This window comes from Hyperolius riggenbachi, chromosome 5 (genome assembly GCF_040937935.1).
Source record: "Hyperolius riggenbachi isolate aHypRig1 chromosome 5, aHypRig1.pri, whole genome shotgun sequence".
NCBI lineage: Eukaryota > Metazoa > Chordata > Amphibia > Anura > Hyperoliidae > Hyperolius > Hyperolius riggenbachi.
The window spans coordinates 189,031,598-189,044,593 of record NC_090650.1 but is presented as its reverse complement, the minus strand read 5'-3'; the positions used below and the strand labels follow the sequence as shown (position 1 = coordinate 189,044,593).

At 39.8% G+C, this 12,996-nt stretch overlaps 1 protein-coding gene across 4 annotated transcripts in view; it reads left to right on the top strand.

Moving 5' to 3' along the window:
- Positions 1-9,188, top strand: part of ADCY1 (adenylate cyclase 1) — a 643,071-nt gene extending 633,883 nt beyond the window's left edge. For all 4 annotated transcript variants that reach the window (XM_068236507.1, XM_068236509.1, XM_068236508.1 and 1 more), the window contains 2 exons: positions 5,785-5,909; positions 7,286-9,188. In XM_068236507.1, the coding sequence (XP_068092608.1) occupies positions 5,785-5,909; positions 7,286-7,621 (461 nt within the window). In that variant the 3' untranslated portion in view covers positions 7,622-9,188. The remainder of the gene's footprint in view (positions 1-5,784; positions 5,910-7,285) is intronic.
- Positions 9,189-12,996: the final 3,808 nt, after the last annotated feature.

The following is a 12,996-nucleotide window of genomic DNA, read 5'->3' as shown; positions in this document are numbered from 1 at the left end:
CTGCCACCTCCTCTCCTCCTGCTACATCTTCACTGTCATCCTCCTCCTTCTCCTTGGCTGAGTGGCACTTCAGCTCTACTGGTGCTGCGATCTCCTCTCCAGCTACACAGCTCCAGCTCCCCAGGGCCTATGCTGCATGCCAGATACAACAGTGTCACGCCATCTTAGACATGTCTTGCCTCAAAGCGGAGAGTCACACTGGAGCAGCTCTCCTGGCTGCTCTTAACAAACAGGTGGATCAGTGGCTGACCCCACACCAGCTGGAGATCGGCAACATGGTGTGTGACAACGGCAGCAGTCTCATTTTCGCTTTGAATTTGGGAAAGCTGACACATGTACCCTGCATGGCACATGTGCTGAATCTAGTCATTCAAAGGTTTGTGTCAAAGTACCCAGGCTTAGAGGACATCCTGAAGCAGGCCAGGAAGTTGTGTAAGCATTTCAGGTGGTCTTACACGGCCATGGCACACTTTGCCGATATTCAGCAGAGAAACAAGTTGCCAGTGAGACGCCTGATTTGCGATAGCCCGACTCGCAGGAATTCGACCCTGCTTATGTTCGCTCACCTGCTAGAACAGGAGAAAGCCGTCAGCCAGTACCTCTACAACTACAGTAGAAGGACACACTCTGGGGAGATGGGGATGTTGTGGCCCAACAACTGGACACTCATGCGAAATGCATGCAGGCTCATGCGGCTGTTTGAGGAGGTGACAAACCTGGTGGGTCGCAGGGAAGGCACCATCAGCGACTTGATCCTGTACGCTTACTTCCTGGAGCGTGCCGTGCGTAGAGTGGTGGATCAAGCTGTGGAGGAGCGTGAACAGGAACAGTTACAGGAGGAAGCGTTGTGGGATCAATTCTCATCAGAACCAGATGTTTCCTCAACACCTGCGGCAGCACAGAGGGGGGAGGAGGAGTCGGAAGAGTTGTGTGGGTAAGAGGAGTCAGAGTCGGAGGATGAGGAAGGTGTTTCTTTGGAGGAGGAGGAGGTGGTGGCAGAAGAACAACCGCAGCAGGCTTGTGCTGCTCAACATTCCCGTGGCTGGGGGAGGAGGAGGACTTACCTGACGTCACTGAGGAAGAGCAAGAGGAGATGGATAGTGCATCTGGATCCAACTTTGTGCAGATGGCGTCTTTCATGCTGTCCAACCTGTTGAGGGACCCCCGTATAAAAAAACTCAAGGGGAATGAGCTGTGCTGGGTGGCCACGCTACTAGACCCTCGGTATAGGCACAAAGTGGTGGAGATGTTACCAACTCACCTGAAGGCAGAAAGGATGCAGCACTTGCAGAACAAGATGGCAACTATGCTTTACAATGCGTTTAAGGGTGATGTCACAACACAACGCAATAAAGGTACCACTGCCAGTAATCCTTCTCCCATGTCCACGCAGGCAAGGACAGGATGCTCCAGCGATTTCATGGTGATGTCGGACATGCGGACATTCATTAGTCAAATGCCTCGCCTTAGCCATTCCGGATCCACCCTCCACCAACGCCTGGACCGGCAGGTAGCCGACTACCTGGCCTTAAATGTGGATGTAGACACTATAAGCAGCGATGAACCCTTGGACTACTGGGTGCGCAGGCTTGACCTGTGGCCAGAGCTGTCCCAATTTGCCATCCAACTTCTGTCTTGCCCTGCCTCAAGCGTCCTGTCAGAAAAGACCTTCAGCGCAGCTGGAGGCATTGCCACTGAGAAGAGAAGTCGCCTAAGTCACAAAAGTGTTTAGTACCACACCTTTATCAAAATGAATGAGGCATGGATTCTGGAGGGCTACTGCCTGCCTGAAGACTAAGTCAGTCCCCGAACATAGCATCTCTGCCTGCACGCCATGTGACTGCCTGCCCTAAGACTAAGTCGCTCCCCACACAGCACCTCTGTCCGCAGGCATCTTGACTGCCTTCTCCGCCACCACCAACAGGGTCCAGGACTCCAGGTGGATTCCTGAATTTTTAAGGCCCTGCTAGCAGCAGCAGCTATACTAGTTTTTCTGGTGCATGTACATGCCTGCCTAATTTTTCTGGCTGCACTGCAGCTGAAACAACAAAACCAAAGGCATGTACATGTGCTAATTCCCCTTCGTGATCATTACCTTGCCGCGGTGAAGGGGTTTGCGTATCACAATGAAGCAATGACCGACGGCTATATGAGTGTCTCGGGGGGGGGGGGGGGCACACCAAAGATAATAAGGTCATTGCTTCATTGTGGACAGACCAAATTTGATCAGCTGGACAGTCACTGTTGTTCTATCATTGAGCTACCACAGCCCGGCGACCATATGGGCTTGAAAACCACCACGGCCTGCACTCTGGCCATGGTGCGCACCAGTCCAGCACGGCTGGACAAACAGCTGTTTGCGGTGCGTTACACAGTGAGTTTGGTGTGTCAGTGTAAAGCAGTACTCTAATTACACTCCCTGAATGATGTATACACATGCAAGATGTTTTAAAGCACTTTAGGCCTGCAATTTAGCATGCAATGTGATTTCTGCCCTTAAAACGCTGCTTTGCATCAAATCCAGATTTTTTTTCCCTGGACTTTTGGCATCTATCCCACTCATCCATGCAAAAACTCAGATTTTCGACCTCTTCAAACATCTTTTCCATCACTTTTGTGGCCAGCATAAGTGTTTTTAGTTTTCAAAGTTCGCCTCTCCATTGAAGTCTATTGCGGTTAGTGAAAGTTCGTGTGAACTGAACTTTTGCAGAAGTGCATGTTTGCGGTTTGCGAACCGAATATCGGAGGTTCGGACCATCTCTAGCTATCAGTTCTCTCAGATCTTATATTTTTACCTTCTACAGCTAAAACTGATGTTTTGAAATGTTGATCAAATGACCAGGTTAGTTAGTTTTCATGCTCTATGGGTGTGCTGCTGCAGCTATTTTTTAGTACATCATTTCCACTGTTCAGACTGCAAGAGGAAAGAGAAAAAGTAAATATTAGGTACCTTTCTCTCCTGAACCCTTACATAGCTAAGTTGATCCAGTCCACCTAAGAAGACTGCAGTCCATGACACTGACAGTCTGTTCCTGTATTGGAACTTAGTGAACAGCATCTCTGCTTCTGACCAAGACGTTGTGACTAAGTGTGTACACATGCAAAAAGCTGTGCAAAAAGTGCTTGGAATGGAGCTTCAATAACATCCATGGGGCTTGATTCACTAACCGGCGCTAAGCTGGTTAGTGTGCCTTATCTGAGGTTAGTGTGCAGTATCTGAGTTAGTGTGCCTTATCTGAGGTTAGTGTGCCTTATCTGAGTTAGTGTGCCTTATCTGAGGTTAGTGTGCCTTATCTGAGGTTAGTGTGGATTATCTGAGTTAGTGTGCCTTATCTGAGTTAGTGTGCCTTATCTGAGTTAGTGTGCCTTATCTTAACTTAGTGCCCCTTAAGTAGCTTTGTGCACACTAAATGATGCACAAAGCTACATCACGCACTGCACGATAACATCTCACCCGCTATACTGTACATGATGCGACCATAAGGCCGCATAGGATGCTATGATAATGGTGCACTGATGCGCCGTTTAGGTCGCATCCTATGCGACTTTAAGGTCGCATCATGTACGGTGTAGCGGGTGCGACATTATCATCGCACAGCGCGCAAATATCGACGCATTACGCTGTGCAGTGCGCGATGTAGCTTTGTGCATCTTTTAGTGTGCACAAATCTACTTAAGGGGCACTAAGTTCATATAAGGCACACTAACCTCAGATAAGGCACACTAACCTCAGATAAGGTTAGCGCTGTAGTTTGTGCCTACTAAGTGATAAGGCAAACTAACCGGCTTAGTGCCAGTTAGTGAATCAAGGCCATGAAATTCAGTCTTGCAGTTAGAACTAATTATGCCATGTAAACCCTCCTCCAACTGGGCCTGAGTTTTTTTATAAATATTATTATGTGAAGGGCTTGTACACTTTATTAAAAATATTAAAACTCTCGCTTTCTAGTAGGCTATACCCCATTGATATGCATTTCATTCTCTAAGCTGGCTGGCTCTATCACTGTCATTATAATCGACACTGGTGCATTCGATTTGCTTATCTCTCTGATCCACGATTTATCAATATGAACCTGTTCACAATGTCCTTTTTAGAGATGTATCTTTATGTGTTTTAATGCATGTTTCGGCAGTCCTAGTTAGGACTATTGGGTCACTGGACCCTCTCTTCATATGCGTTTTGTCTATATAATTGCTTTGTAATGTTTTTTTCCTTTATGATCCTAATAAAAAGATTTTGAAACCTTAAAATATTAGATTATCTTTGATTGCAACACAACCCATTTTTCAAACCATTATTTAAAAAATGTTTATATCAGCCTTAACCACTTTACCCCCGTAAACACGCCGCCCGCCGCTCGCCCGGAGATCAATGAACGGGAAAATCCATTCCTGTTCATTGATCTAAGCCCCGCAATGATCCGCTGCTCTCCGATGAGCAGCGCGATCATTGTGAAAAAAAAACACTTACCCAGCCTCCTAATACTTCCTCCAAGAGTCCGGAAGGACGCTTGGAGGTCGCATTAAACAAAAAGTTACTGTGGCCATCTTGTGGCCAAATAGTAAAACTACACCCTAAACATTTTTCGCATACAAATAAATTACTTTTACACAAAAAATTAACTCATTACCTCCCACACTCCCAATTTTTTTTTTTGTAATTAATTTTTTTTTTAATTTACAATAAAAAAAATACATAAATAGTTACCTTAGGGACTGAACCTTTTAAATATTTATGTCAGGAGGGTACAACACTGTTACTTTATAAACTATGGGCTTGTAATTAGAGATGGACGCAAAACTGAAAAAAATGCACCTTTATTTCCAAATAAAATATTGGCGCCAAACATTGTGATAGGGACATAATTTAAACGGTTTTATAACCGGGACAAAAGGGCAAATACATTTCATGGGTTTTAATTACAGTAGCATGCATTATTTAAAAACTATAATGGCCGAAAACTGAAAAATAATAATTTTTTTCCCCACATTTTTCCTATTTTCCCATTAAAACACATTTAGAATAACATAATTCTTGGCATAATGTCCCACCTAAAGAAAGCCTAATTGGTGGTGGAAAAAACAAGATATAGTTCGTTTAATTGTGATAAGTAATGATAAAGTTATAGACGAATGAATGGAAGGAGCGTTGAAAGGTGAAAATTGCTCTGGTGGTCAGGGGGTAAAACCCCTCAGTGGTGAAGTGGTTAAAGCCAGATGGCCATGAATTTCTATAACATGCTAAATGATTCATATGATGCCTCTTTGCAACCATTGAAACAATACACTCTTGAAAATTAAGGAAGTTCCAAATATTTCCAAAAGTTCCCATATACTAATATTTTCTATGTAGGAAATTTTCTTTATGACATGCATATGCTAATAAAATGATTTTACTCACAGTGTAACATTTATTTTCTATGCACATTGCAACCTCATGGGCTAGAACTAACTAGGCAGTAATACATATAAAAAAGCAAGCTGTAGTTCTGTTGTATGCAGTATGCCTGCAGCTATGCCAAGCTCCATTGTAGCTGCACATGACTCAATTGATCTAAGCAGCTTTTTAATTAGTTGGGGGGTAGGTCAAACTCCTTCAACTGTTTAGTGAGAACATGAAAAGACTGCAGAAACTGCATATTATATACAGGTAGTTCAGGGTCTTTGTAAGGACTGGACAGGTGAACTAGGACCATAAGGATATGTAGCTAAAATTTGTACTCATATGTTAAAAACAGGTACCATTTATATGCGACAAACACAGCAAAGTGTCATTTTTTTCAGGTATAAATGTTGGTCCTGTAGTTGCTGGAGTCATTGGTGCCCGGCGTCCTCAGTATGATATTTGGGGCAATACAGTCAATGTTGCTAGCAGAATGGATAGTACAGGTGTACAAGGAAAAATTCAGGTAAGATGATTTTATTTTACCTTGTTGTGTTTAAGTATATCTCCAAGGTACAGAATAAAAACTTAAAGTGAACCTTAACTAAGTGGGGGGGAAAGCTTCACTTACCTGGGGCTTCCACCAACCCCCTGGAGACGTCCTGTGACCTCACTGTCCTGTAACGATGCTCCAGTTCCCCGCCGCCACAAAGTTTTGTTTTCGGCAGCAATGCCCTTACACGTCTATGGCTGCACGTGTACGTCAATCGTGCTCCGGTCGCTATCCTGCACATGCGCAGGCATGCGGTGCAGGATGGCCATGGAGACAGAAGCACGATCGAGGGACATGCAGGGGCACTGGCCTGCTGACTGGCCAGTCGCCGAAAATGAAACTTAGTGGCGGCGGGGGACCGGAACATCGTTACAGGACAGCGAGGGCACAGGACATCTCCAGGGGGCTGGTGGAAGCCTCAGGTAAGTGCAACTTTCCCCCCACTCAGTTAAGGTTCACTTTAAAAAAAATGTTATGCCTGATTTGATTTCTGTGTCTATAACTCCTGTCATGGATTCTCATTATGCAGGTGATTTTACCACCTCAAATACACTTATTGATTAACAATAGAAAGTGTCACTTGCTGTCAATTTTGATGAAGTAAAAAAAAAGAAAAAATGAAAAGTGGGTTAGGCACTGAACAGAGTTGCTGCTTTGCAACTTCCGAAAGTCTGCAAACTTTCCTTCATGCATAACTATATTTTCAAAACATGCTTTTACTCAGGTGCTTACTCCTCCTAATTATTACTTGCATGTCTTCTTGGGTACTGTTTACAGCTTATTATACCCCCTGATGGGACATTTTGAGATGCAGTCTTCGGCCTCTTGCACACTGCACGTGATTCCGATTCAGATTCCGCTTTTTAATCAGTTTTTACATCCGATTCAGATTCCGATTTGCAGTGTGCAAGGAGCAAACTGCAAATCAGAATCTGAATCGGATGTAAAAACTGATTAAAAAGCGGAATCGGAATCGTGTGCAGTGTGCAAGAAGCCTTCCAGTGACCATGTAGTGAGTTCAAGCATATAAGCATATAAATCCACTGTTATACTCTGAAACAGAAGTGTTTCATGAAAGCTCAGTTTATGTTCCATGCCTAAACCTTTTTATGTGGCTTTTTAAGAGAAAGTGGGAGATATTTAGGATGATAAACAGTAATTGTCCTTTCATGAAACACTTCTGGATATAACCGTTGATACTGGGATTGTATTTAGAGATCATCCATTATTTTTATAGAACCATATGGTCCTGTCTTAGAAGCTGTAAAGTTGTTTTTATCATACTTATGTTTTTTAAGAATAGTCTCTAGTTTTTAATCTATTAACTGAAAAAGAACTTTTCTTTTCAGGTGACTGAAGATGTCCATCGAATATTAAAGAGATGCAATTATGAATTTGTTTGTCGAGGTAAAGTCTCTGTTAAAGGCAAAGGAGAGATGTTAACATATTTCCTTGAGGGAAAAGTAGATGGAATAAATGCACAAACTCGATCTCTTAATTTGGAACGCAAAATGTACCCTTATGGTAGATCAAACATTCAAACAAAGTTGGGTACTAGTTGTCCATCTGTGTCTTCTGCAGCAAGTCTTTCTAGCCCAGCTGCGGGTTCACTTCACGCTACAACATCTCATGCAAATCAGACTCTCCATTACCTTCCTTCTGTGCCTGCAGTTGAAGAGGCATAAAACAAATAATTGTTTGCGCCATCTACAGTAAGCTTAATGTTATTGCCTGTTCTTGTAATAAGAAGATATGGGATCAAGAGATGTCATAAAACCAAGGATATTTTATCCAACCAAAGAGAACTATGGGACTATAAGAATGGAAAAAAACAAGGGCTAACAATTGTGTTAGGTGTTCAGGGAACAAGCATCATGTTCCAAATTGTAATGAGATTTAAGAAAACCAAATTCAGATATTGCATAATGAAAATGAGTGTGTCTGTTATACATATCTTTTTAAATACACATTGGGCTACATTCATTTAGGGTACTTATTTATTTCAGAAAGGATGAAAATGCAGGAAACAAATGTGTTTCAGTCATAGGTGTATTTTGTCTTATGGGATAAGTAATCCCCCTTATTGAATGTACTCCTTATGTTTAAATATCCATAACTTTTATAGCAACATGTTGGTACAATTTCCCTAGGACTTCCACTTCGGCTTGTTAGAAGTTAACATTTTTGAAGGTGCTAATATTTGAAAGTTAGATCACTTGAAATGTTTAATATTGGATACTTTTGCACACATTGGATGAAGTTTGTCCAGATATGAACTGATAATTCCAGTGATACATGAATCCTTGTTTTTTGCACATAACCTATACCTTTGCATGAAAATGTATATTATATACCTGCAGCAGAAAATGAGGAACACAAAGACTGGACTCAGGGGAAACACAGATAACCGAAAAGAGCGTACACTAATTAATCTTATAATTTAGGTAAAAATTATCGCAAGCAGTGGTACCACTTGATTTTTGGGTTTGTTTTTGAAAGTATTTCATTATGAGACAAAGTTCAGTATGTTGCAAATGACACCCAGACATTGTTATGAGCAAACACAAACTCCCAACATTTCCACCTTTATGTAACATATCTAGTAATGATTAAATCCAGACAGAGATGTGACCTGCTGAGAATGCCTATGGTTTCAGTTAATTCTTCATGCAGCTTGCTTTTTTTATCTTTGAACAATATTGCAAAATCAGGGATGGACCTAAAGCTGTATGTATTAGAAGCTTGCCTGGCAGGAGGAATAAGCAAGCAGCTGAACCAGTACACTTAAGGCACTTCATGGAAAATATGAGAACATTTAATGTATTGAACATGGGTAGACCAGAGATGTCTGCATCTCTTCTGGATAGATGAGTGCTGGTGAATTGGTAACATATGGCTCATAAATCCGGTACTTTATTTTATATATTGCTACTGCTTTAGAGACTATAGACAGTATATATTTGTTGTGAAAATATCTCAGGTCCTTTAACAAAAAAGGTAATATTTACAAATGACAAGAAAGGGCAAATATGTAATTAACACATTGCTGGCAATAAACTGGCATAAAGGTATATATAGACAAATACAAAAATACAAAATAGCGTGTAACCTTTTGCCAAGTCCGATTTACAAGTCCTGAGCTTCCAAAGTCATAAAATAATTGAAGCATTCAATATGTTTGAATCGGAAAGTTTTCTGAAAGACTTCTGAAATGCCTTGGCATTTCTTGTTTATACACCGGTATGTTATCTAGATAACAACATAAATGTGGTAAATAATGTATTATTTGTATTCATATTATTTTTATGGTAAAAAGGAATGATTCTCCAGGTGATTCAGTTTTTTTAAGTTTTTTGTCCCTTTTAGCTTTTTTTTTTAGTTTTTTGTCCCTTTTAAATGTGTTACTAATAATATATGCATAGTCAGATTTATATTTAAGATATTGAACAGAAAATAACAAATTATTTTCAGGGAATACAGACAATGAAACTAGATAGTTATAACATAAAGTAGAAAATTCATTTGAATATTCCAAAATTAGAATTATTTAATGAAGCTTCCTTTATACTATATACAACAGCTCACTATATGAAAACACCAGGAAATAATTTTGACATTACACTTTAGCTTTTGTCTGGGCAATTGGAGGGGTTGTAGAATTGAAAGGGTTATAGATATAGAAACCTACCCCCAAGAGGAATCATGCTTCTAATAAAATGTCATCCTATGAAGCAGGCACCAGGGATAATATAGAATCATTGAGTATTTTATTAGGAACACTATGCCAATACTGGATGGGGTTTCCTTTTGACTTTTAAAATGACAAAACATTTGTAGATCACTTTTATCCTGAACGACTCAAAGCGCATAAGAGACTTAATTCTTCATGGCAATATTATTAATATTATTTTGTATTTATGTAGCACCAACAACTTCCGCAACTCTGTACAGAGTATATAGTCTTGTCACTTACTGTAACTGTCTTTCAAATGGGCTCACAATCTAATTCTTTACATAGTCATATGTGTATCATAGGGTTAAAGCCAATTTAGGGGGAAGCCAGAGAACTTATTAGTATGTTTTGAAAACATGACATGGAATTGAACAAGATGTTGGAAACATTAATTTGAGGATATAGTAGATTCTGGCGTGATTGTAATTTGTATCACTCAATTTCTACAAATTTGTTACCTGTATACACTTGCCATATTCTTGTAATAGCATGCTACTAATCTCCTATTTCACCACATTTAAAAAGAAAACAGCCTTAGCCGCTGACATAAGACACGTTGGCTCTATGGGTTTGTGTTGTTGATGCCAAGTTCCTACCCTTTCACCTGTGTGCCTATTGTGCATTATAAAATGCTTTTCTGCTCACCACAGTTGTATATAGTAGTTTAGTAGTTACATAACACTTACTGTTAACAGGTTTCAGTTAACTCAAACTAGTCTATTCATTGCCATTTTAATTTTCTTTTATCAACAATATGTTTCTATCCACAGAACTGACTATCTTATTTATTTTTTGCCATTTGAAAACTCCGGAGAGTGTTATAGATGGAGTGTTATAGATGGGAATGCCTGGAGATCAGTGGTTTCAGAAAAAAATCATATCAGCCTATCATCTGGCACCAACAATCATGGTCAAAATCACTGATATATTTGGATGTTGACATGTTGTTATGGGGAAACAATTCACGTTAGTGGGCAGAGAAGAATGACAGGGACAGAGCTGCAGGGACTTACTAGGCACTTCCACAGTAGCAGCTCCACTCCTATATCAAAGGCTTGCTGAAGAACTATTTGTCCAGTGTGAACACAACATTTTAAGGTCTGCTTAACACATTTGTTCAATGCATGAATAGGCAGGTGGTGCAGAGGCATTCTAAATGAAGTGTTCGATGAGTGTATAATCAATGAACACTATTCATTGCTTAATTTGTTGGTGATTTATGAATAAAATAATAATTGTCATCATAACCATCAGTCAGAATAAGTGTTTCACGATAAGCAATGTTCCTGTTCATATTTATTGTAATCCAGTAATTATCATATACAGATAATTAATTATTCAGATTCATCATTGCCTATCTAATATTCATTGCTTATGTTTTTATACATTCTGCTTAGATAAGTATTTTACCCCTGGACCATTTTTATAATTATAAGTCTACATTGTCAGTAATAATAGAAAACAGGTATTCTGTAATGGGTGAAACAGCAGTGTCACTTATTTTTAACAGTCATCTTGCAGATTACTTGATTACTAGTTTTCAGGATAGCTGTGGAGATAGAGAATTAATTCTTATAAGTAATACATTTTAGAAAAGGTTATAGGCAAATACATAATACATAATATGTATCCATAAGGGTTTTTGAGGTTCTATAATGAAACTTCAAACTTGCCATTTCTTCAGCCATTGTGCTCAGTAGACAGTAGTTGCACTTTGTTCACCATTTGGGTGGCACTGATTCTGCCTACTGACCTTGTAATATAGAAGTGAAAGGGGCAAGTCACAGCGGAACAAATCATTGACCAGTCCAATGTCCACAAAGATGTTCGCTGGGCAGAACTATCCTCCAGTCAGCACCTTTTCTATATCACACTGTCCAGTCAGGCATTTGCTTATCTCTAATTACCCAGTTTAGTCAGGGCTACCCTGGGAAAGTGAAGAGGAAAGCATTTTTTGTGTGAAGTAGCCACTAGCACAAACAGCACTTTCCAATACAATTAAAAGGGGTTTGGTTTTTTATTTACTTGGTGATTATATTTCATTCGTAAAATACTTGTAAAGCAAAAGTTTCATGAAAATAATTTTGCAGAAGGAAACTCTTTCCTTCCATTGAAAAAAATAAATGATGCCCAAAAGCAAAGCTCATCACTAGTTCAAACACAATTTTATAGTAGTCAAGATTTCTTGTACTTGAAAATGAAAGTGAGTCTGATTGCTGGACTAGGCTATAAAGCCATGTTGGTAAAGCTGGAACTGCTTTGAAAATCAGTTGTCTTTTCAGTTCCTTCAGAGAGTAAGCAAGAAGATGCCACAAGAGCAGGAGTAAAATAATTGCATATCCTAGGACCATCTAGTTCAGATGGAGACACAAGGGACAGGGAAATCATTGTCCTGTAAAATTTTACACAAATTCAATCACAACCCAGTACCACATTTTCTGTCAATTTTAAGTGCATTATTAATGAAGAGTATTATGTATTTAGAAGGAGGAGCCAGTAATGAGGTTTACTGATGTTTATCATGCAATAGAACAGAAGTCCACTTTTCTGTTACTGACTTTATTTTTGAAGATAATATCCTACTTTATGTCTTAAGTTCAAAACAATGTTTACAACATGCATTTTTCTTTCCATGGATCATTAGGTAAGGGCTTTCCAGAGATTCCAACTAACAATGAGCGTTTGCAATAATGGATGTAAATAAAGCACCTAAAAAATGTAAATATACAAAAATATGCAAGGTAGTAAAACATAAAAAAGATACCTCAATAAATAAAACTTTATGTGTGTACCAGTAAGACAGTCAGTGTGACATTTACTTAATGTATTCCACTTCTTTTCAACCCTTTCCCACTGATTAAATAGTGTATATCATAAATGCTCTGAATGTTGCTATATCAGCTCAGAGAGTCATACAAACAGATCATTTTTTCATCTATCCCTTATACTGCTTATCACAGGGACAAATAGATTACACAATATTCAGAACACACGTAACCACCTTAAATGGTGTATGTAACTGAGCAAAATATAAATCCTAGTCATTACCCTGTAACTAGCTGGTGATCTGCCCAGGTCACTAACTTTTGTCCAGTAGGGCTGGTGGGCACCCTTGTTCAGAGAATTTGTGTCCAAAATTAAACCCTCCACACTAGAGCTGTTCCTCCTGATCCTTGACCCTTAAATGCTGGAAGTTAAGCCAGCCACGTCAAAAGATGACACTGGTAACTTAGATTAAACTGTAAGCATCTGTTGAATCCTTTAATGTTCCTTAAGGTCCGTACACACGCCGGACTTTAGGCAACGACGGGTCCGTCGTTGCCTCCC